At 39.8% G+C, this 26,052-nt stretch overlaps 2 protein-coding genes across 15 annotated transcripts in view; one reads left to right on the top strand and one right to left on the bottom strand.

The window, feature by feature from the left end:
- LOC138180222 (phosrestin-2) overlaps nt 1-26,052 on the bottom strand; it is a 178,954-nt gene that overhangs the window by 2,104 nt on the left and 150,798 nt on the right. For 12 of the 14 annotated variants that reach the window (XM_069113863.1, XM_069113861.1, XM_069113854.1 and 9 more), the window contains 6 exons: nt 21,762-21,812; nt 18,559-18,694; nt 17,669-17,818; nt 4,141-4,288; nt 3,335-3,535; nt 2,098-2,261 (listed from right to left, as the gene is read on the bottom strand). In XM_069113863.1, the coding sequence (XP_068969964.1) occupies nt 2,098-2,261; nt 3,335-3,535; nt 4,141-4,288; nt 17,669-17,818; nt 18,559-18,694; nt 21,762-21,812 (850 nt within the window). Of the gene's footprint in view, nt 1-2,097; nt 2,262-3,334; nt 3,536-4,140; nt 4,289-17,668; nt 17,819-18,558; nt 18,695-21,761; nt 21,813-22,400; nt 23,131-26,052 lie in introns of those variants that run through there. The other 2 variants (XM_069113868.1, XM_069113860.1) reach the window with 2 other exon arrangements.
- Nucleotides 1-26,052, top strand: part of LOC138180232 (14 kDa phosphohistidine phosphatase) — a 65,600-nt gene that overhangs the window by 2,739 nt on the left and 36,809 nt on the right. The window lies entirely within an intron of this gene.

Genomic DNA, 26,052 nt, shown 5'->3' with positions numbered 1-26,052 from the left:
GGAGGAACGTAATGTAAAGTAATGAGATGAAACAAGTCTTGAGAAATAATTTCTGCTTGGTTTTATCGCTTCGTTTTAATTTATTCGTTTTATACATTATGCAAGGGAAGCTTCGTTGCGTTTAAAATAAAGGGCAGGTTAATTACGACGCTAATTTAGTAGAAAGACTGGTATTTGCCAACCGAAGAACAAATACGACTACGTGTTTTAAGTCTAGTGTATGTAACTTGTCGAGTCTACTCTGTGTCAGTCTGTTTGTCAAACTGTCGGAACAAAGTTAACATAGCGGACCTATTCGGAACCCGTACACTAGTCATCACGCTATCGAACCCGTCTGTTCTCGTTTTCAAACAATGTTCGTCACACTCGCTAATGAACTGTGGCGCAAAGGAAATTGACACGGACGTGGTCGCTTTACATTCTCGGCTCCTTCTGTCGCCTGAGAGAATTCACTAGCCAACCTTATTCTCTCTATTCTTTCGCACCTCTTCTACCTTTAATTCTCTTATATTCATTATCCTAATTTACAATCCGATCGATTTCGTCTATACTTTTTAGCTTTTTCCATATAATTAAAAAATATGCGAAGAAAGTATCCGAAACTTGGGAAACTTGGCACGAGTTGTAATATTAATTTGATAGCTCTTCGAAGCCTCGATGGAATTTTTCTTTTAATATTGTACTTTTTATTTGATCTAGTTCGGTAAAAAATTTTACCGTTAAATATTTCTTCCTATTAAGTTTTATCGTTTCTATTATCATACGTCTCTAGGTTCCAAGCGATTTGTTTTACAAAGATTCGAAAATCTCTTAGCGTTCTTATCGTATCCGAATCCCGGAACGTTCGTTAAAATTGATCTTTTCATTCAAATTACAATGTTCAACCGGATTCCACTAAAACGAGAGAAAAGAATAAATTTGTCTCTGTGGTTTTCGAACAAAGTCGTTTATTATTAGCATCTCTTTATGTTTTCTAGCAGGTGATATACTATCCCCGAATATTTTTAAAGAGCTAATTGTAACTCAAACTTTCTTCGCGATACGCTATTCGCCAATACTTTGGAAGTAAAGCGTGAGTCAGTATTCAGTGTCGAGTTGGACCATTTTCGGGTCTCCTCAAATACGATGTACAATTATATTACGGGTGCATGTTCTACGAATGAAATTTTGCTCGAATTAATATTCTCTGACCCGTGAATGTTACTATGCATCATCGTATTTCACGCGAAACTGTCTTCGTGATGGAAATAATTATGTAGCTTCGAAGGGATTCCTCGAGCTTTCAAATTCTATGCAAATTTCCCTATCGTTCGAAAACCCTCTATTTTATTATCTATGTATTTCTGTTGTAATGTTGGTTAACGATAGTCGGTTTGATCGAATTTTTGAGAATTCTATTTCGTATTCGATTATTTCCTTGTGCTTCGAGCGAAGCAATAAAGCGCAGTAGAATAGGCAATCGCGTGGTCCGCCGTATCGTACGTACATTACTTCATTTACTCGATATGCCACGGTTTAACCCACTGAACAAACACATTTTTTCGGTTTATCAATAAAGGTGATTAAATTTGTTATTCTAAGAAACACACCTTACGATGAAAATGGACGACGAATATATGTTTTGTAAGTTATATGCGTAGTTTGGTATACGTATAAGATATCTTGGTTCTTAAATCCGTAAAATAATCGTTTACATCACCGGCGTGTGCGTTAAACGATTAACATTGTTTTATAGCAATTGGTTGTGAAGCGGTTTGGCTACTTACGATGACACAAACGATGGTGGATTGTCTTTCTTTTCTTCCTCCTTTTTTTTATGATTGAAAATTACGAAATGAATTAATAATCTGGCATCCTTATTAAAATCAGCTGTTGTTACGTACGCGAATGACACACGTCGTACGGGACGCAGATTATTATTTGTAATTTTAATTTGCTCAGTTATCGAAAAGTTACTCGCGGTAGGGATAAAGGAGGGATAAATCGCAAATTGCTTCTCGAGCCAAACAATCAGTCTCTTGTTAGCATTTGAATCTGTTCCCGGTAATCCGGCTCATACATAATACAATCAGTTGCGCGACTAAGGATGCGTCTTACCTTGATCCTCCTCACAGTTTTGCTGCTGTTGTTATTGACGTTGACGTGCACAGTTATTGGATCTCCGTGAGCGTAGATCGCACGATCTAGTCGTGCTTCCAAACCCACGCGACCATCGCTCAATAAGAACGGTTTCTCCACTGCGGCATGTGGCCCTGCGTTCTCTGAAACAGGCAATTAGAGATTTGTAACAAGTTGGAATAAGCGAAGCATGAAAAATAGAACAGTCGGATGTGAATCGATGAAATTGTCGTGTCTAAGCGACGAGTCAACTTACATTCCTCGATTAACACTCTGACTGCCACGTTGGTCTTACTACATGACCGGTCACGGTTTCTCCCGTAACGCCACGGTGGTCATCGGTGACCGGAGCGCTTCAACTTCTTACAATTGTAAAAATTGTATGAAAATCGACAGTTAGGGCATTTTCAATATAACCGATAAATAGAAGATACTTTGAAGTAAAACGTGTCCCATTTAACGATTAAACATTTTTATTAGAACATCGATAAAAAAAAAAATGAGAAGGATAATTTACTTTGAGGGGTAATCTACGAATATTATTATAAACACAGCTTAGAAAATAATCGTAAATGCTGCTGTATGATCATACAATTAAAGTTAGAAGTGTGAACACACCTTATTATTATATATAAAACGAGCAAATACCGTTTACTAATATCTTCTACACGTTTCAACGATATATTCCGCACGTTTTGCTTGCGGCGAAATAACAAATGCGAATGTTTTGTTGAAATAAACGAAGCCTTGTTACAATATGTCGCTATCGACCGTTACCAAGGCGCCACGACGGTCATCCGTGATCACCACCAATAAGATAAACGGTCCATCGGGGAAGAGCGTTGTCTGACATCATCGATTCATTATTATTTTGCCATTATATGCTTTGAATAATAAAAATACTGCCGTGGCGTTCTGAGCGAAACGCGTGATTTCGGCGTGGCAGTCAAAGTGTTAACGTGTAACGATCACAAGGACGATCCTCTAGAACATCTGGCCGGTCCTTTATCGACTGACCATCGCAAACTTAGCCTGTCCAACGTTTCTCGCCAATCATATTCGCGCACACACATTCGTAAATAGCCTTTTACAGATAATTAAACAGGGATTTAAACGATTGATCAGCCCGTATGCAATGACTAATCGTGATCAGCTTCAAAGCAAACCGAACACACTTTGATGCTTCGTGCCATTCATCCAGAAATAAAGAGCTTACCCTCGTCCTCTGTGATCTCATTTTCCATGAACGAGACTCTCGTTTTACAAGCTTGACCTCTGGATCCAGGAGAAGGACTCGCTGACACTGGCACGCTATATACGCTGGTAGCTGGCAACGGTGGCTTCGTAGTTCGCTGCACGACACGGATACCCATCCTGACGGTCGTTTTCCGATGCAACTTCTCGTCCGCTCGTTCAGCTAAATGTCATCGTGTCCAGCGTTTAGCAGGCAGTTACGACGTTATTTACGGAGTATCAAGCCAGGAAGGTTGTTCTCGGGTAATCGGAATTCGAAGCGATCGTTCAATCGTCCGATCGTACGATTCAGTTTGGAAAACGCGGCCGAGAAGATCCGATTTAATTTGCTACGTGGGCGTAACGCGCTACCATGGCGTTTTAAATCGAGAGTTTCTACGTGATTCTAAGCCATTACTGCCAGGGGACACGAAATACGATCTGGGAAATCGATGACGAAGTTCAATCAATGAACAGCGAGTAAATTCATCGATCAACGCTTGACGTTTACTTTTTTTCCTTCTGTTCGTTTATTCGCTCTTTGCTCCCTCGTTTACCGATTCGACTTTTTTAATCGATAAATTTTATTGATCTTCCTGGTGATTTCACATGGAAACACGACGTATGGATAGCTGAATGATCCTTTTATATCGTACAGCTTTTATAGAGTTTCAAAATGAATGAATTTCACAGTGAGAAGAGCGATCAATCTTTTTCATGCGTTTCTTCGTAAAGGTTCGGTCAATTATGTTTTATCCCCGTAAACGAAGCTCGACTCGGTTTACTCACCTACGTAAGCTCTGACGTCGTAGCTAGTACCAATGGGGGCCCCATTGTATTCCTTAGCAGGCACCAATTGCACCGACGGGGGTGCTAACGGCGTGATTTCCATGGTAAACGCGTGAGCATTTGGACCTAATCTTTTCACCAACGCCTCCTGCAATAGAACATCGAAACCTTATCACCGTCGCGAACGATTCGTCTCGTAATGCATAACGTGTTTCCATCGTCTCGTTAAATTAATATCGATGGAAAGAGGTGGAGATTGAGGTAACTCACACCTTTCAATTTAATATATTACCAGAGTATAAAGGATATTTCTAACAGTATATTTGTGTTTAGAGATTAAAAAATTGACGACGGTAATATTTAAAAATTGTATTTCGAAGCCTCGTAGTCACGAGGATCGTAAGCTTAATAATTTTACATCTGCGCGATAATTAATGTTCGACTCAGAGATCCAGAGATCATTCCGTTTTCGTTCAGAGAGATTCGACGGTTTGCGCGATGCTATATATTTGAACGTTTCATTACACGATGACGGAATAATCCTCCGAAATTTGTTCTGCTTAGTCGATCGATAGAGGATTTACACACAAAATTATCGACGTATATTAGGCTGCTCTTTGACGTATGTTAATTAATTGACTATTTCAAAGTTTATCGACGCGCAAGGTTTGTCGATTCTCAATAAAATCGAGTCTGTGTTTTTACGCGATATCCATTTATAATTGCTCGAAAATCTTTTTCATTTAATCGAGCGTATTTGCATAAGGCTCGTTCAGAGTATTTTATCGTGATCAATTAACTATTTGTGTAATAAACGTAATGGTAGCAAATTGCGCGTCGAAACGAAATTTATCGATCGCCGAAGCGATTCGCGAACGCAAACGCGTTGTGGATAATTCTACGCTTTACGCGCGGGACTTTTACAAAGAGAGAAAGGTTGTACGAGGTTTATCACGACTAGGTGTCAAGCATTGTCGAGATATGCCATTGTTGTTCAGTCAAGTACATCGTTTCACCGAGAGCGAAATCGTAGCGCGGCGAAAAGGTTTCAATGGATATTTGACATACACGCGTACATACAATGCGTAAAAGACCGCATTCATCGGCGTCGGAGACGAAGGCTGGTAGCTACAACGTAGTCTCACCGCGACGTTTTTCTAATGACATCTTCGTTCAACGCGTCAATTCTGTCGCAACGAATTAGATTCCACCGCTTTACTCAAAGACAAAGAGACCGACAACCTGGAAAATCAATATACCGCATGAAGATAAACTATGCGGCATTTCCTAAGAGTATCAATTACTCCCACCCGTGTGAAATTCCGCTTTAAGATTTTATTTCCTATCATTTTTAGCCTCTGTACGGCAGATACTTTCTCGTCGAGGTTCTTCAAAGAGAGCAGCTGCAATTTCTCGTGGGAAATATTTCATTCTTAGAATATTATTTTTAGAATAAAATTTTAGATAGAAGGATGCATAGCGCTTTTTACTACCACTCGGACAATTCATTGTTCATACGACTGATTCTTATTTCTGAATTCTTTCTTTCCATTGACTCGCTAGGTATAGACTATCCACGCGTATTTTATAACATTTAAATTATTCGTTTCCATTGAGATATGTATAATTTTCTGTGCTGGACTGGCTTAAATGCGTAGTAGAGATACTTGTATGTGGGTATCAGTGTGTGGAGGTATGTGTGTGCGCGGCGTCTCGAAAACAGATGAACGTAAACTATTCAGTCGGTTGACAGTCGGGTATAGAAGAAAGTGCTGAGACGCGTGCAAGTGTGCATCCATGAATATATAAGAAATCGTCCATAAAATAAATATATAACTGTTCTAATATTAATTCCAAGTGTAAATTTAGTGTTCGTGTAACGTTATTTCGGCTTCAAAGATCCACAATTCTCAACAGCTTCGATCATTCATTTGCAAAAAGTTGCTCTATTAGAGAAGCTTATATACCGTAGCGGTATATGAAAACGTTCCCTAAAGGTATATTTAGTCGTATTTACCAGACCAGTGACGCGCATCGTTCAAGACTTCACACACTCTTGATTTCTTTTCGATTTCTCTCCGCTTGGATTCCGTCTTTTTTTCAGGAAGTACTTAGCGCCTTCTCGTTCGCTTCTCCTTTACTTTCTCCCTGTTTCTTTTTTGCCTATTCGCCGTAAAGCTGGTTCGCGCTCTGTATGCATGATTGATGTGCGACGTAGCGGCTTTCAGCTCTATCGCATTACCCCTTTGAAACCCGTCGGCCGTGGAATCGTAACATTTGTAGTCCACCGTGAAACCATATTATCCAGCCGTTTTCAGTGCATCCATGTTGCGCCTCAACCACCGAGAGTAATCCTCTAACGATAATATCGCCTGAGGAACCTGAGAATTGCGCGCTTCAAGATTTTCACCGCGTCTTTTCACCCTCTCCGATGACGTCCTCGAGAGATTGCCAACGGGCAAATAAAAATTCTTATAATTTACGTATACAAATATTACGTGTACGAGTGGTCGGATAAGTTTTGCACCGACAAAGCTAGCAAAGCCTATGAGACGCGCTCTCGACGCTTGTTCTTTTCTCGCTGAATAGAATAGAATAGGAAAAGAAATACGCGATAAATAAGATCTTTGTCGATTTTCTGATTTTTAATTATCAAACGAGAAGACGTTATCTTATAATCAAAGAGGCAGATTTCAATACGGTCATTGAAAACATCGTCGTTTCTGAGACTTTCTAATACTTTGTAACTTTTTAATATTCGTACAAGGAAAACTGGTCGTTTGGAGTACACGTAAATTTTCCAATACTATAAATACGCGCGATATTACTTGCTTCGCTTTACTCGACGTTTATCATGCACACGATATTAAGAATCATTCTGAAACGAGCAACCTTTATCGTACACATACTTTTCCATTTCTCCGCTCCTATATTATGGAAGATGGTGTCGCTCGTAATTTTTCGTTTCGCGTGACGCTCTCTTCCAGCTGCCGGATACACCAGTTTTTACGCGTGCTTCGTCTTCATTCGCATGTGCGAAAGCTTGTACACTCTCGTCTTACGTTCTTACATTACCTTCTCCTTTATCTCGTCTTGGCTGATTTTCCATGGAAGTAGGCACGATCAAGAAACTTCCACTCTCATTAGCAAAGGAAACTTTCTAATTTTAGGGTGGATTAGTAGAGCGTCTTATACAATTGGACGTCGTTATTCGTGCTAGAGATAATTAATATCCGTCCTTGAAAACGATGGTTCCTCGTTAGTCAGGAGAGGCTCAGATAATTCTTGCAATCTCTTCGAAATTCCTTTTTGTTTTCTCTATCATTGATCTTTCACTTTTAACAACTCTACCAGATTTTATAGTATCAACCGGAATTTGCTGAAGTGGCGCTCGGAAATTGCTTTCTTCTTTCATTTTCAACGATTAATAATCGAGTGAAACGTTTTCTCGATGTTTGAAATGTTTTAAGCGGTTGATTACTTTTTAAATGCGGCCAAGTGTTTTCAGTTATGCGTTATTTACTGTCTGTCCCATTTAACCGGGATAAATAAATAAACAAAATAAAATCGCGTAGGGGTATTTCGTGGAATATTGCGTGAGATTAATATTTCGAAATGTTGATCGTCGAGAATTGTCTCTTCCTTATAGGTCGGCCTCTAGATACGTAGGTACATATTGTCTTTCGGTTACGGAGGGCTTAGACAGAGAAAGGTGCGTTATTTCGCGAGCATCAGCGAACGACCCAGAACTTAGGTACAGATTTTCATCGAGTAAAAAAAAAGAAAAAGAGAAACGAGAATTTTACGTAATGGATCGTTCGTCTCGCGACAATGCTACGCAGTCTCAGTAGCTTCTTATTCGTTTCTCGACAGGTGATTTGGAAGGTTCTCCAGGCGGAACCAAATTATGATTGATCACCGAATCCTAAAAGTCCCCAGTCATAATGACTTTCCATTTGTGTTCGTCCTCGCTTCTCGTACGACTCGATTTTCACTCGATAGTATTTCTTTTGCCCCTCGAGAAAGAGATTTTATCGTTCGGGACGATAATCGAACGTGTGACGTTTCTAATTTCCCGAAAAGATTCTGACGACTTTCTCGCCCGATCAATTCTGTAATTGATTTTCTTGGCAAAGGACGCCAAAAAAGGGTGTTCCTGAAATTTAACTTTTCTTTTTTTCTCGTTAAAATGGCTAAACATTCAACCTTCCTTTTTCTCACGGTTAAATCAACATCGATTCGTTAACACGGTTCGTGTTTGTTTTAAAAAAGCGGGCCAACTAGCTCTACCATCGAGGAAAATTAGTCGAACGAGAATTAATTTTCGTGGAATGCAACAACGCCGTGCGACAATAGCCACGGGGCAAAAATACATTTTCGTTCGTTCGGATGGCAAAAGCACAAATTCTAGCGACGTTCTCTGCGAGTTAATTAATAACTTTTACCGCATCCGCGACTCTGATTATCGTTTATTTATACGACAGCGATATCACGCCAAGCTTCTCGTGCTTAGCCTCAGTGTTTCGCGGGATTCAAACGATCCCATTAGTCTTAGTATTTCTTGCTTTGTTCCGCATAAATCGTGGTTATTACACACAGCGACGTGGCAATTTTTTCTGTGACGTTCGTAGCGGTAATTTTCGACCGGCCAAGTGATATTAAACATTTATAAATGACCCGGAATATGATTCGGCCGAGCTCGACAGTGGCGAAAATAAAAGTCTTGTCACGATTCGTTACCCAATATGCACCGCGCTACTCTAAACCGCAGCAAAATGGAGGATAATTAAAGCTGTTTGTTTGATAAATAATTTACATACAAGTAAATATTTTCAAAGCGGGTATAGCGTTTTAAAATATATTTATGAAACTCGGAAGAGGAAGACGATAAATATTTTGATGCTATCGCGCGAGTAGTTCGGTGTTCAAATACTCTTCAAATTTCGTCGAATAAATGCTTTGTCGTTTTCTTCTTTTCCAGCTACTCTTTTTCCACAGTCTACAGCAGCCAAGCGAACGAGAAATTTCGTTTATCGCCGTTCACCGTTAATAAAACCTTATGGAGTTCTAATGAAACGCAACCTCGACCCGATTCCATGATAATTGCGAGCTGGCGAATATTGTTATCGTGTACATCGTGTTACCTTGCAACGTTTACTTAGGAGAAACAGACGAACGTTGGAAGCACGCTGATTTCAACTGCCTTTTATTTGGCAGTCGATCTAATGCATCTGAAGGAAAGGAATATCATCGACTGCGGTACGAGTCGTGTCGTTTGCCATTGAATCGATCGATACGATTTAAATGCCCTTCTACCTTTGCCGTCGTGAATCGCGATCAATTAATATAGGAAAGTCGCGCAGGAGTAATTTTGCGGATAAATCCAGCGTAACGCGATACGGCTGACTATGCCGTGTACAGCGCCGGTGCTGTTGCAAAAAGGAGATTCGCGAGAGTAATTGAAATGGATGAAAGTAGAAGTCAAGCGAGAACAGTTTTCTCGACGTTCCTTTGGCGATAGAAAGGAACAAGAAAAACGCTGAAGAAGCACGTTTCAATTTGCGTCGTGGATTCGTTGAAACGAACTTAATTCTGACGAACGATTAACGTAAATAAAGAACACGCTCGGTATCGTGTAAACCTCTGCTACTTGACTGTCCATTCTTGTTTTATCTCAACGTGGGAACGAATGGAATTTTATCGAAAAACAAAAAAAAAAAAAAGAAGAAGAAGATTGAATGTAATTTTATAACACGCAACGGTGCAATAAATCGTCTGCGAACGATTTCTTTCTAGTCTGCTTTAAATAAAAGTTTGCGTAACGAGGAAAAGAACGATCTTGAAGAGGATTCGAGGTCAGTCGTATTTTTCTATCTAGTTACTTTCGAGTTATTCTTCTCTTTTGCTTCGAGAACAGTTCGCAACGGTTATCGTTTTCCATCGTCGTACGTCCGTTGTTTCGCGGTTTAAAAAATCTCTTTGAGAATTACTTTGTAATCGGAGAATTCAACTTTGGTCGCTTGAAATTATCCAAAGAGAACGGAATCTTGTTAGCGAAATGCTCAAAAGTCAATTTCGATAATTGGAAACACGATAATCCGTGGGAACGAGAATTCTTGATATTCTACATCGAGATGTTGAGTGGTAAAGAATTGTAAAAACGTTCGTGCTATTGGTAGCGAGTAAGAAGAGCGAATGGGAAGAGAAGCGAGACGAATAATACGCGAGTAAACTCTACGAGGAATTTGGAATGGAATTCGGAATGCGTGTAATGTGGAATAATTGACTAGCATTGGACTGTAAGCGATCGAATGATCGAAGGAGCGAGAGAATCGTTTGAAAGTCGAAGAAGGAGAATTTTGCGAAAATCGTGAATTGTTCGCGGATTTATTATTTATCCTGTTTATTTCTATTTTATTGAGAAATGGAGAAATTATATGTAAATCGGCGAAGAATTAAGGAATTTATTTGAAAGCCAAATAATTTATAATATAAAGAATCATAATATCACTGTCGAACATAACTTCATTTATACTCAACGACTCGATCGCTATTCGCTTCGCGGTCGAAAATATTCTATCAAATTTCGATCTACGGCAACAAGCTCGTGGAAAGATGATGAGGAAAAAGCAAATTCCCCGAAGAATTGCCATGCAATCAAGCCGTGATATAAATTCCATGCTCGTCGAACGAGATCCTGCAGTGGTGGGTAAGACCAGCCTCGCGTATTACGACAGGTCGCGGCCTTGACACTAACCCTGACCCGCAGCTAGGTCGATTTGGCGCGTCGTGAAAATTATTTATCAAGTCTCTTTCCCTTTTCCTGGATATTTCACCTGGCTGAGGTTTTTACAGGCGCCGTGCGATCCATTATTCATTCGATCGATGAATTAGACATGAACGACGATCGTTTCGTAGGATATCATTGAAAGATGAGCCACTTCATCGCACCTTCGCTCGTGTTACGAGTCTCGAAACCACGTCTCCCGCGATGTCGAGAAATGCTTCTTTAATTTCCCTCGAGTTCGTTCGGTTGTAGTTAGCACATCACGCCTAAGACTTTTCGTCTTATGCTTAAAGCCAGAGATCTCAAGTTCCTCTGATATTAGGTTGTCCGAAAAGTGTCTTTCTTTCGCGAACGTGTTCTTTGCAATAGTGCACCTTCGTACAAACGTGAAACCAAGTCTGTGAAATGTCGCGGTGTTTATCTCGACGGAACAAAATGAATCGTACGTAATTCGATAAAATAGTATAAAACAACAAACGTGCGTCTATTATTTCCTCATACAACGAAAGACAACCTAATGGATTTATAACAGATCGTATAGCATCTATCGTGTATTTTGGTGTCTATATTTTTCAATATGTATATAGATATACTTTATCAATGGATACGTTCGTTGAATTAGTTATCGTAGTTACGCATTATCAAGAAAGACGAAGAGCTTTCCGGAAAGTAACTCGCGATTATAGGAAATTTGAATTCTATGAGAGCGCAGTTTCTTAATCTCTTTGGTTCTCTAATTTCCCAAATTTAGAATATGACGTATATTTTAATAGGCAGTGAAGCGTAATATTTGTAGCTTGTGGTGTGAAGAAACGAAACCAATTCGGCGGGAGACGCACCAATTCTTATTTCATACATACGACCTCGAAGTGTTTTCACTCTGCTCGCGGTAGGGACGCGTACACCGCACAATTTGAATCAACCGATGGGACACCTTTGCACCTGTCACAGCTGTATCTCTGCGAATCCGTACGCGGATACACGATATCCGGCGTCGTTTCGCAATTCCGCAGATGGTGGAGGAAGATCCATTGCGAGAGAAACGTGATCTCTGGTGAGCACAGTCGGAGAAAAGCAATTTCATCGCGATACGTCTCACCATTTCACCGTGTTTTCCTGCTGCCGTCGTTTATGAATACGCGAGGATCGATACGCCAGGATGCCTAGGATCGAAAGAACGTTTCGTTCGTTTTTTAATGTTTATCGAAGCTCGAAGCGACGGTTAACCGAAGCTTTCGATACCGTTCGGTACGTTGGGTGATGCAAAGAAGCTCGATCCTGGCCAGGAGCTGACCTTGGCCTGCAGCGAACGCCGTAGGAAAAATTGTCTCTGGTATAGAATTTTCCGACGTTCTTCATCATGGATACAATGCTTTTTCAAAGAATGCTTTGAACGACGTATCGTTTATTTTCGTGCAAAATGATTCGGACGTTGAAGGATAACTATGAAACTGCAGAAACAATGGCACAAAACGGTATACATATGCTTTTTAAGAGGATTTTTCTTACTTCAGGAAGACCGAGATATTTTAAGAAAAGATTAAGTGAGGATTAGGCGAAGATTTTGTAATTAAAGATGCGCGTATAAAACGTTTAAACGTAAAGTCAGAGAAAAGAGTTAAACAAAACGGAGAAAAAATTCAGCGTACGTAATTAAGAGCAGTGAACACATGCATATTCGCCGCGCTTCCATTCTGCACCTTTAGGAACTGGATAAAATTATTCCAGGGAAATATAAACGAGACAGAGTTGGCAGCGTTCGGAACATACTTTCGGGAATGGCTGGACCTTCTCCGACCAACGAATTTATTGCAAACGGCCGGAAAAAAAGGATGTAACCAAACTAATTTGCCGAGTATGTTTTCGCAAGCTTTTAGTTGCGACAGATGCTAATCAGATACATTCATTCCGTCAACCACGTTCTAACGAGGATTCAAACATCGAATATTTAGCACGAATTTAACCGCTATACGTTTATATATCCTATCACGTTCTGCGTAACACCATATTCCTGACTTGCAAAGTTTCGCCAATAGTATTCAATTCAGTTGTGCAAATTCTTAATCTCAAATTATAGCGCGTTGTGTCTCGTTTAAAAAACCACTCATTTTAAAGAAAATAAACATTTCTATTATTAATGATGTCCGCTCACCCTTACTGCGTACACTCAATAGTCTTAAGGACCCATCGTAAATCTCAGGAATTTGCTAGCTAAGGTCCTTCAGACCGAACAAATATCGTTTTTCTAAATCGCTTTCTAAAGATTATTGTCTACTACGGCTGACACGGGAAAGTTAGTTTTTCTCACGTACGATGCTTCCCACTAGCAGCTTTCTATCGAGGGCGGCTAAGACCCTTCCTAGTCCACCAACCTTCGTTTATCCAATCAGAAGCAATGTCTACTGCCCTCGCTTTCCTAACCAAAATTGTCATCGCCAAATCCGATGGTCCCGTACGCTAGACACACCCATCGCTAGCTTTCCTCCGACACAGCATCGGCACTGTAAATTACTTATTCTTCAACGTTAGAATAGTCAACGTGCCAGTACCGGGTTAGTCTCCCTTATTGCTACGTCAACTATAACAAAAAGACTCTAAGAGCCTTGCTCGATCACCAACGAATATTGTGCCAGTGTATCGCATCTCTGTACGCCAAATCATTGTCTACGACGTATATCACAAGCAACGGTGTAACTTAAGTGTTAAAAATATATAGTTTATAACCCTGTCAATCGCAGTGTTATACCACCTCAACCACCCCTATTATCTCAACGGAAATCAGGAGATCGATCGACTCGTAGTGTCGATTATTCTAATCGTAACGGGAATTTACGACTCCCGTTGACGTGTTTCTTCGCGATTGCGTCTCCCCGCGATTGGTCGAAAATACACAAAAATTCGGCTGTGAAACGGTTGATAACAGGCAAAAGCTTGAAATACGCGAGCACAGCTGAAAGCTAAGACGTCGAAATTTTCATTCTTAGGTATTTCATCCAGTCCTTGGAAATCAAAATGTATCGGGTGAAACCACGGTATTTCGCGGCGAAAGTTTTCTTTTTACCACTACTTTCGCGACTACTTTCATTGTAATTTTCGCAAAGCGCCGTTAAAGCTTCCCATTCTGGACGAAAGTTCTCGCAATTTCAACGTAACAGCTTCCGCCATTGTGCCTGACTTGCGACGAAACAATGGTAGCCAGTTGACGAAACAACGCCAGAAGGAGAAACAGCCGACTTTTCATCAGCTAACAATAAGACGAAAGTCTTAGTAAATTGGGCGAGAAAGTTTGTTTCCCTAGACAACGCGACCTTAGCTTGACTTCCGTACGTTGGGAATGGTTTTCGCCAAGCCCAAGTGTTAGCTCGTCGACACCTGACGTGTATGTGGTTTTTCCATTTATGGAACTCTTGAGAGGTGGTCAGTGAAAATGAAACAGCGAGGAGGGGCGACAGGAGACAGCTTTCAAAAGGTTTCTAGTTGAAAGGAACGACGGACCTTTTTTTTATCAAGAAATATCTTTTGAAGATAGGCAACGACAAGCGCCAATCTTTGTCGTCCCGTTCTTTTCCCTGAGCAACGTTCGCTGCCTTCATGAAGTTTCTATTGTGTCGTATAACGTTTTAAAATGATCGCTCGACATTAGCAAGACTATAATCCTGATTATTTTCTATCGTCTAATTCTTGGCAATGATAACTCCGCGAGCAAAATGGCTTCCTTACTAATTACAAGTACTAGGATACACTCCCTTGGTTTTGTAAATTGTTTTTGGAATGGTTTTGTAAGAAAGACGCAGCGCTCTAAATTTGAGATTTGCCTGTCTGATTGTGAGATCATTTTACCAAAGACGAATATATTTGTCGTTTCGTTAATTGGGAGCTTGTTGAGTTTGTAAATCTTTAACGATCTTTAATTAGAGCTTTACGTTCTCTTGTAAAAGCACCCGGTAATTGCGCGAAGAGATTTCCGCCGAGAAACCGTCCGTGAACCAAGGAATCGTAAATTCTCAAAGAAGAAAGAACATGGTCGAAGGAGATATTCGATGGAAAAGTTGATAATTTCTCAGGAAATTTTCGATTATACGAGGTAAAAGCGACGAAATACGTTGAAAATTGAAACGGCCAGCTACCCCATTGGAAACTCAGATAATTGTGGCTGCCGGTTGAGGATTAAAAGATCGCGTATCAATTTTGTTTCCGTACGGAACTAATAACTCGCTCGGTTCGTTACAACGGTCAACCAATGGTGGAAGGTTTGAACGAACAAGGCGTTAAGGGATCTGGTAGATCGTTGATCCTCTCGGAAATGAACCGTTAAGCTTATGGAGTACGGGATGCATGTTATATAGGTCGTAAGCCTTGTAACTGATACGCGCGACGTCACCGAACAACGTGCATCGAACCGTTCTGAAACAACCCTCCGCTGCTTGCCTTTCGCCGAAGAAGCTCTCGTGACTGGTTCTAAAAGGTTACCCTAGTAGAACTCGTCTTTGAAATCTTCCTATTCAACCGAGAAAAAATTCACATCGTAAGCGCTTGCATCGTGGAAATGCACAGAGTAAAGCACGATAAAGTAGACGATTTCGATCGATATTTAATATTAATTTAATAATGAGAGGTCCGATAGAGGATAGTGGATGAACGGAGAAAGATACAAAGAGAGATTTCAGGTAACGATAAATTCTAATTTTACAGAAATATTTAGAGACGCTTTAGAGATGATAAACGATCTGCACTTGACAATCTGTCTATTCCTCTCCATCTATTATCTCTTCTCTTATTCCATTGCTTCTCTATCCGATCATTCTCCTCCTGTTTCGATCCATATCAAGTTCATCGCTACTCAGAATATTTCCTCTGCGTTATTCGCATCTGTGCGCATTTCGGAAATGGGAATTACGTTTGCAACATCGCTTAACCTCTTTACATGGTTTAGCTGCATAAGCAAACATGGAGCAAATTTTCAGGTAGCGTGTGTAATATTTCGACAAGCTGCTCGCAAACGTTCTTCATATCGCATATATTCAACTGGCTGGAATACACGATAAACAAGGTATTCGCGTGTCCAACAGGGGCAAATAAATATTGAAGAGCGATGAACTCGGAGAGAAAACTCGGAGAGGTTTGCGTTGACCGATTTGCCGCTGGCCTCGTACAGCGGAGAACGAACGTGAGAACGTTGAGAACGTGGAGGATGTCAAAGACAAGGCAGCCGAGCTCGCTGTGATAAATTCAACCTCAGCAGGAAGCTTTTCCGTTAACGTCTAGTTTTTTCAACCGAGAGCGTTTCAATCACGACGCTCGATTATCGTGAGTTAGGAGAAACACGAGCACAACTTACTCGAATTAATTTATCGCGGTCGAACGTTCCGTTGTTAAATGTTTTATTTGAAAACTTTCTTCAAACGATTTACGTTATAGAGATCTGCTTTTGCTACGTTTATACTACGTTTACAGGCGGTATACATGCCAATGATTTGTAATTCGCCCTGTTGCTTCGATCACGGCTTCTATCCTTTTTCATATATTCCATGTTATATGCTTTGCGTTTCATAAACATCTATTTCTATCACAGTGACTACGATCGTACGAATGACACGACGTATCGATCGACATTTTTACTTTTGAGAGATTTTCGTCACATTCGGATGGAAATATCTCGAGATTAAGCGATCGAATTTATCTTATTATGGTTGATGAAATAATTTCACCTTGTCCTGGCAAGTTTCTTCGTACAACGACAGATAATAAGTTTATACGATCCAGTTTATACGGTTGTTAAACCTTTTCCTCTCTCGAAACATCGAACAACGCATCGGCAAACGAGTGTCTAGTTTCAATTGTTTAAATTTCCCAAATCCATAGTTTCGGAAATTTGTATACGGTCCGGAGCTGGTGAAGCTTTTTGCTAGGAATTACACGCTCGAGGAAGCGTTATACGGTCTGCTAATGCAATTTGCAATCGGTGTTGCGTATGTAAGTTTCTAATTATCTAGGCACGAAAACAGCTAAGCTAAGCCGCTTGGCTTATTTCATTAATTGATTACGAACTTACGGTGCCGCGTCGTTACCTCGAATAATACGACCCTTTTACCGTTTAACCGACTGAGAAAATCCAGCACCGTCGCGATTTTACGTTTTCTCTTCGTTTTACCAACAATTATTCATCGATTCCAACTTTTATGCATTTTTATCTTTCCTCTTCCTTTTTTATCATCCGTCGACGCTTAAATCGTGAAGCAATTTTAAATAGAAGATTAAACACGGGTAGAGAACGATGAGTTTTTGTACGGATAGAAAAATAAAGGAAGATCCGTCGAGAAATTTGAAAAGTTACATCCCTTTTCTATATATCCTGTCGGAAAGGATCATCGATTATCGAGTCCAGAATCAGTGCGGAGATTAAGCTGTCGAATGATGCAGGAATACTAATTTTCCAGTTTTCTACAATTTTACGATACGTTATGGAAACATCTGCGGATAGGAACACGGGACACTTGCACCATCGAAGGCTTTATTAAATTTTCATTGATCGTAAGCTGCTGGCTCGCCGTGTGTCACGTTGACGGACAAGATTTCACGAGTTTATGAACACCCTTGCGTTCAATCTCATCCGGCAGGGTTCCGCTCGTTAAATCGCTCTGATTTTCTAAATTTAAGTCGACCGTCTCTAGATACAGAAGCAAAATGCCAACTCGTAAACCTTGGAAAGAGAGATAAACGTTTAATTATCTTTATACAGACCTGTAACGGGGTCGTTTCTTGTTGATCAGCGCCGGAATATGGGGGGTAAAGTTGCGCGAGACACATAACCGCCTCGTTACAGAATTTCAGTCCCATTACTTCTTCGTCTTCCCTCCCGTAGCGAAAAGTCAACGTAATTTGCCCGTACACCTGGAACATCAGACGGTTAAATTGGTAAATAGAGAGGTAAATAATCGTGATTCCGTTCTTTAGAATTGCGCGAATGCTAGTCTATTCTCGGTTGATAGTTGTGCCAGGATTTTTAAATTCTTCGCACAGTTTTTCGGTAGAAGCTCTAACGAATTTTACAGAACCACTGTACTAATTCTCGGATAAATAAAAAGTCAATATCGAATTTACTCGCGGTTGGGCTTCTCGACCTTCCGTGAATATTAACTATTCGATGATTGTACGATATTTTTCAAATTTTACTCTAACGAAAGTTATCGGATCGCGATAATTTATAGGTAAATATAATTCAGTGGAGGCGGCAACTTTTTACCAGTGGATGAAAGATGTTTACGTAATACGGGTATCTGTTGGGTTAACGGGAAGTATCGAGGATGTCGTCTCAGGGGTCGTGAGCTCGCTGCCATCTTCTTCAAGCTTCTTCTAGTCTATAAATTGCCCACGGAGTAACCCCGGAAGTATCTTTAATTAAGTTCGACGGAAAGATGTCGCGAGAAAGTTGTCGATGAAATTGAGGTCAGAGAGATAGAATGTTTGAGAAATTAGGCTTGCAGACGAATTCTATCCATTGAATTAAACCAATGGAAAGTTTCTACAATGGTAAGTATGATTTCCTACGTTTCGTTCTCCTATCTCAGCGTGGCATTTTCAACCACGCGAAAGCGGAATATTTGATTGTTTTCTTCGTATTGAAAACTCACCCTTTTCTCTTGCAAAAATTCAGGATCGACCAATAGTACGCCCTGTAGTTTATCGATTTTCAACTCGCTCACGATCAGATCTCTGCTCGCCAAGTAGAGAGTCAGCTTGTTGTTCGGTGATGATTTCTTATATACCCTGTGGAACAGAAGAATGTAATTAATCAGTCGTCAAAGGAGTACTTTTGTCAGTAAATTAGACCATTGACTCGTTCGATTATCGTAATACGTTTAAATTTAATTACGTTCTCTCTGTTTCGTCATCGAATTTCGCGGCTCGTTCGGTTTCCACGTGGAAACAAATGGAGGAAAAGGTACGGTCGAAGCGTTAGACTCGACCCAGGCTATCGGTGATTCGATTCTGCTAAATTTTTATCCCACGCTTTCGATCGTAGGCATTCGCACTATGAGTAGTCCTCACGGACAAAGATTATCGAAGAAAGAATATTTTACAGGTGCGAGATCGATCGGTCCGCGACTGAGTCGATAGTGTGAACGAGTTTTTCGATTCACGAATCGTGAAATATTTTTAACATCTACAATCGAAACAATGGGTTAATAATTTGATCGAGCCGAGAGTGAACCGAGACTGTGAATCGAGCCATACTCTGCTTATAATCGTAAATATCGCAGGACCGATTGTCGTTTATTTTTCATTATTGTTTGCTCGCAATTCTCATCTGCATCGACGGTTATATAAATTAATAATTCCACGGGGATTTCGCGCCTCAGTAGATGTGGACGCGTTTGTACAATGTCACGTGCGTTATCGATACACCGAGCGTTTCAGCGTGTCCTTCTTTTCATCGATTAATGCTGCCAACGTTTATACTCTCCGATCGAAGGTACTAATATTTTTCCAAGGCACTACACAAGCGTCTTAAGTTAGATTTTCCTTGAGAAAATATTTTCACGCGTTACAATCTTCGCCAAATATTACAAAGCACCTTCGTGTAATATACACTTTGTAATTTGCGTGAGTTTTTCCCGGTGCTCGATAAATACTCGTCAGAACTGTGTCGCGACATTTATGCATGGGACGATTGGCGAAACGATTATGCAGCGAAACGCGAATATATAATATGTATGGTAGGTGTTACGCGTAGAAACATTTGACACTACTGTAAACGGATTTTCATATCGTGGTTCTAGAAACTTTACTCGGATTTGCTTTCCAATAATGATGTCTATCTTCTTAACGTAACGAGTAATGACGAAGAATTCAAAATGAACGATATAGAAAACAGTAACTTCTTTATATATTTTCAAATTTGCACGTATTAACCACCAGATGAATAATTATACATATAATGCATGTAATGTAATATTTTTAAATTGACTCCGTTATAACAACACTTTGTCATTTTCATTCACAGTGGGAAGGATTAAAGGGATTGGATGAATTAAAGAGATTTTTTGATTATACAGGTGATTAAGGCAACCAAAGGTGATTAGGATGACGTTGCTAATAATCCCATCGATCCTCGTAATACATACAATCTCGAAATGGCTGATTGATGCGCCACCGGATATTTATTCCACGGTTCAATCCAAAACCGCATTGCTACCAGTTACCACACCAAGCGGAGTATGCGAATTCCGTATGAGCGAGAACGATTGCGTTGGTCCTTGACACCGTTACGAGATTTTCCATAAAAATCGTTCTTTCGATCGAATATTCTCGAATATTCTCCAACTTTGTCGCCTCTCGATTCTTGCCTTTGAAAAGTTTTCTACAACGCCAACTATAAGAATTGAGATCGCGCAAGTCTTCGAAATCTGGCTCTTCTGTGCTCCAGAGGAGAAAGTTTAGATCGAAAGTAACGTTCAACTGTGGAACGTAAGAAGTTTTGAAAAATTGTCAGTGTATTTTTGTCAAACAGTCAATAATGCAACTACCTATGCTCGGGTTGAGATACTCGGTGTATTTAAAAGTTTTCAGTTTAATCAAACTGACGAGCAAGTTCGAAGGCTGGTTTGTCACGAGCGACCCTCGCTCTTTTTGATTAAGTTGAAAACCCGTGTTCGTTGTTATTTAGTTTTCACACAATCCCGGATAGGTTCGACGACTAGGTAGGCAGGTCACTTCGTCTAATATTCCAGCCATTCTTTGCTCATCACAGAGTGACTCCCGATGCTGTTTGTTATTGGAGCGCGCTTGTTACTCTCTATCGTTTCGCATTGTAAGATTTTTATCGTGATCAAGAAGATGTTATCTATCAAAATACTATAATCTACTATTTTCAGTTTTACAGTTCAAATATATGGACATTTTTTATTAAGCGCTTTGTTAGGAAAATAATGTTACAACGACGTCGTTCTTCCTTTGAAAGCTATATTTAAAACTCTAAATATATAAGAAAGTTAATTAAAACGCTACATATAATCTACTATCTTGGAACCTAAGTTTCAAGCAGAATTCATTACAAAGGATTCTTTTACGGAAATAATAACGCAATTCTGCTCTCCTCCTTTTTCAACCTGCATTAAAGTTCTATATAATGGGGATACTAATTAACATACCTACCATAATCTATTACTTTCATGCTCGAGTTTGCAACAAAATTTAAAAGGCTTTGTTAAGAATACCAGTTAGCAAGCCAACGTCGTCCTCCTTCGCAAGCTACGTTACAATTTTAAGTACGTAGTAGGAGCTTGTGCGAGGAAACTTGAAATGCCGTAAATACTCATGAAAGATCGAATTTTCTTTCCACGATAAATTTTTCCTAACCGCTCAACGACCTTCTCTCGTATTTTAGCCTCACCAACGCGTATTCGCGTCTTTTCTGTTTGCTATAAATTATCCCTCTTGCGATACCAGGTCCCGCTACGTTCCACGTTCCCCGCGATGCAATTACATAGTTACGAGAAAGAATTATTCTCGGAGATGATATTTTAGTTTGTTTTTCTATAGGGGATACCTAGCAGGGTTGCCTGTTGTTCGGAGTCTGCCAAAGTTTTACGACGCAACGAGCCACCTCATCGTCGAGGATTTTTCCGCTTGCTTAACGCTCGCGTTTGTTTATGTGTCGGAGATCGTCGTAAGATCTGTCGTTACATAACGTCAGCCACTCTCCCAACAGAAACTTTCCCAAAACTTGGTCGTGAACAAAACGGTCTCCCAACTCCTCCGACAGAGACAACTTTCGATTTTCTCACTAAACGCAGTGTTCTCTCTCGTTTCAGATTTCGCCGTTGAGGTTTACCTTTGACTACTAATCGCGTCCGATGCGTTGTCACTCGGGTTGTCCATTTTTCTGAAACATAAAATTTCAGTGGATTATCCGAGCTTTCGTGCATATACGGTGGCTCATGAAAGCCGGTAAACTCTTGTATTCGTGCACAAACTAAAGTTGTTAGCTTTACATAAAATAACCGGTACCACGCGTTAGCATAACGTTGTTGCATAAAATGGCTGGTCGACGATGTGTTATTAAAGCTCAATCTGTATTCGGTGAGTCTTCATCTTTGATTTAATTATTCATATTAATATTTTACTAAGCGTATGCTTACGATAAACTTCAATAAACCACTATAATCGAGATAGTCGTTTACCATTATGATGCCAATGAAATTTCAAAGAGTAGTACACAAAATATATTTATACTTGCTAACGTTCAAATACTTTTTCAGAGTCTCTAACGACGAGTCGCTGTATTGGAATCGAAGAAAATATAAATCGTAATATCATCGAAGTAATTCATCATGTATTTTCCCCTAACCATTTACACGTAATGCCGTGTTGCTGGTTTACACTCATCCATCGTGAATGTCAGTTTCATCGAGTCTTCAAGTAGAAAAGCTGCGCTATGTTACTATAGGGCAATTCGTTAACCTCGACTCACCTCCGGGATCTAATGTAATTTTCTTTGCACAAGACTATTTTCCCTTGACCAATTCCTTCCTTTTTCCACCTTCTTCCGTGTGAACGTGACAAGTCAAAGAAGTTTGAAGCCACGCAGATGTTTTACCATCCGCTACATTCTTAATCCTTTAGAGGCCAATGACTAAATGTATCATCGTATCGTCGTATCATTAGAACTTTTTCAGTTTTGGTATGTCAAATATTCTTTGGTGTTGTAATTCAGTCTGTTGGACAGGAAATTACGATTCAAATTCCGAACAGTTTCCGTATGTAGTTTCTTGAGTATAAACCAGTTAGAATAAAATGTCGAATGTTGCTCTGGGCAGAAATGTTTCATTCGCAGAAGCTATTGCTTTTTCATATAATTTATGTATTAATATCGCCCGAGGCTTCTTTCACGATATCTTTATCTTTTTCATAAACATGTATACGAATCGTGTCAGAGGTAGTTTAACGATAAAAGCTTCTCAAACACAGATATCGCGGAGAACCTTAAGAGAAACACGTAGTTAAGGGTACAAATTGTGTGGGTAGTCTCTTTAAATAAAATTTCAAATAAAAATGTTCCGCGCATTGATCCAACCCGTACGGTGTTTCTACCACGGATGCTTTATTTGTTCAATATTTATTGTCTATTTCCGCTTTAAAATAAAAAATAAAATTGTATCAAAATATTTTCAAAACATTTAATTCGTTCCTATTATCGTTGATATATCGAAGCACGCAATAAACACATTTTCAACTAACATCGTTATTTTTGTTAGTGATTTTGTTATGTATGTCGTATATTACATTATACGATATAGGGTAAAATTACCTTCAAATTGTATGTTGCAGCAAAAGCGATAGTGGTAGTGGTGTAGCATCGGTGTCAATTCGAATCCATTAAAAGTCACTGTTTCACGTGGTGAATAATTCTCGTGAAAATGATAAACTTTGGAGAAAATACTGTGAGTAAATTATACACTGAATGCTCTTTTTTTTGTGAAACTAAGTTATGAATTTTGTCTGCCTAATTAGTTCATTCGAGCACTGTGCTTCGTAGACGAAAACCTCCGCGGAGATTACCAGTATCAACTGCTATAAAAACTTTATTTTCAATCCCGTCGTTTAAAAGAGTGCCCGCTCACATAATGGAACCTACTTTCCACTTTTTCTCCATTTGATAAAATTGTACGACCGTGCGAAGCGTTCGTAGCAGACTCGTATGAAAAAATTCACGTCCAAGGATATACGGCGACAAAGAGAAGGAGGTCGCGAAGGAATTTACGCATTTTTCCTCGTGACGGAGTGCTTGAAGTGATTTAATGCGGGCTTACTCGTAGTAAGTCGCAGCAGCAAGATATTCGTTCTAACTCTGACGTATCTACTTAACACACGTATGTACGTACGTTTCGTGCGTGACTTTTTGCCTTGGCGAGAGGGACAGAAAAATCTTTATACCGTGTCTTCCATAACAAGAATTGCGCAATTTAGTTTGAAAGTTGTAACTCTTTTTAAGAAAAAGTTTCACGACTCTGACGTAAAACGACGTAAGAATTGAACGGGGAAAGGATTCGCGGATTATTCGGTCCACTTGCAAGGTCTACGGCTCGAACTCCGGCTTTAATTTTAGTGGATTTCAATCGAGTGTTACTACAGAAGGATTAGGTATCACGAGTAACTATGTGACTCTTTCTCTCTGTTTATGGGAACATAAACGAGATCTAGTCCACTCGGTAAATCGGTAACTAGCTTTTATGACAATGATTCGTATCATGAGATTTACAACTTTGTAATTGAATTAGATGCTACAGCATAGAAAATAGTTTTGCGTATATCTTTGAGACTAAAGGTGAGAAAGAATCGCGTATACGTAAATTTATGTAAAGTGGTTCACAAGAGAGTTCGTTCGTTAACCTTCGCAACGCATAATTTCTCAAAAGCAGCGAAATCGATGAATTAATCGCTTGGTAAATAATTATCGATTTTTGTTCCACCATCTGTTGATACTTTCTCGAAGCACACAATTTTCTGAAGCCTGGTCTTGCATTTTTACTATGATGGAAATGAAATACTATATAGAAACGGCGCGTTTATTTCCGCTATAAATTACACCAAATGCTGGCACGCTCGTATCTTTGAAACGACGCGCGATAAACGCGGGAATGACGAACGAGTGATTCCAGGGATGAGATGATCCGCGCGGAAAACGTTGCACGCTCGGTCGTCGAGGAATTTTACGCAGGTCCGTAAAACATTACGTGGTTCTTGAATCTTTACTTACGAGACTAATCGGTAAAAAGGAAAAGGCCGTCCAACTTCGTCATAACAAGGGAGCAAGCATTTGCAGAATGTCAGGGGCGAGCCGCGTAATTTCACGGTCGCTGCGATTCATCATAGGTCACCGTGTCTCGCAAGAAGCTTTAATATATTCCAATTTCTTGAATAAGTCATAATCACTGGACAGGAAGTAAATAACGCCCGAAGCCCAGACGAAGAACAACTTGGAATAATAAGAAAAGTAATAAGAAGAAGTTATTATAAAAGTTGCCGCGAGCCTAAAATGTTTATAACGTAATCTAAGTTTGTTTCTGTTGGCTTTTTACCAGGAAATAAAAAGAACAAGGGTACCCGCTAGCATCTTCAATTTCAAACTCGAGTCTTTCGAAAATAATGCATCACACGCAAAAGTTGTATTCGACATTTCTTAATTATTTCTCCACGAAAGATCATCCTCTTTTTCATCGTTTTTTAATATTGCTAAGGCATTCCATTCTAGTAATAGATATAATAGCATAGCCTGGAATCCTCGACTAGGAAAAGATCGACATTTTAAAGAGGATTTACTTATCTGTTCGACGTCATTTACTGTTTGACGAGTCGTGACACGAGGTCGAGGGTGAGTCAATTTACTGTATCGTGTACCGTGCGATTTACGCGCATCCTATCTCATTTAGAGGTGAATTTCGCAATGCACCGCCAAGAGTCGGTTTCTCGTTGCACCCACTGCGTTGTTTCAGGAGCCACTCGACCGCATGCGAAATTCTACAGCTAATTCACGTTGCACAAAGCGCCCGAAGACCTTCGTGACGTGTGGAACGTGCGCGTGGAATTTATGCCACGTAGGAGTACCGTTGAACGTGCACGGAAAGTCCACCTACGAACCTCTTTGCTTCTTTCCTTTTTCTTTTTCTAACCCGTTTCGAAACTTTCGACTATAGGTATGATCGACACCCACAATCCTTTACTAGGATTGCCACTCCCTACGATATTCTATTTCGGTTATCGTGGCACACGTTGAAAGCGAGAAGTTCAGAATTTGCAAGTTTATATATTACAAGAATAAAATATTCCATAGATTATAAGAATTAAAGAAAAATCCAACTTTGAACTTTATTAGCTAGGAGAATTCGTTGGTAAAAACTATGTTTCAGCGAAGGAAATTACCATCGATATCTCTGGCATCAACTTCATATTTTCAGATTAATTAATTAAACATTAGCGGAAAATAACAATAAAATTAACATTCGGTAAAAAGGTTTTCACACTTGTGGCTAGTAATTAGAAATATTCGCAGCTTGGTCGCATTTATTTCTACGCGCATGGAAGGACTATGTCGCTTTTGCCAAGCGGTTTAATCCACTGAAACA

The sequence above is a fragment of the Bombus flavifrons genome, chromosome 5, assembly GCF_040668555.2.
Source record: "Bombus flavifrons isolate JBK064 chromosome 5, iyBomFlav1_principal, whole genome shotgun sequence".
Classification (NCBI taxonomy): Eukaryota; Metazoa; Arthropoda; class Insecta; order Hymenoptera; family Apidae; genus Bombus; species Bombus flavifrons.
Note: the sequence above shows the minus strand (reverse complement) of the source record. Positions and strands in the feature narration are given on the sequence as shown.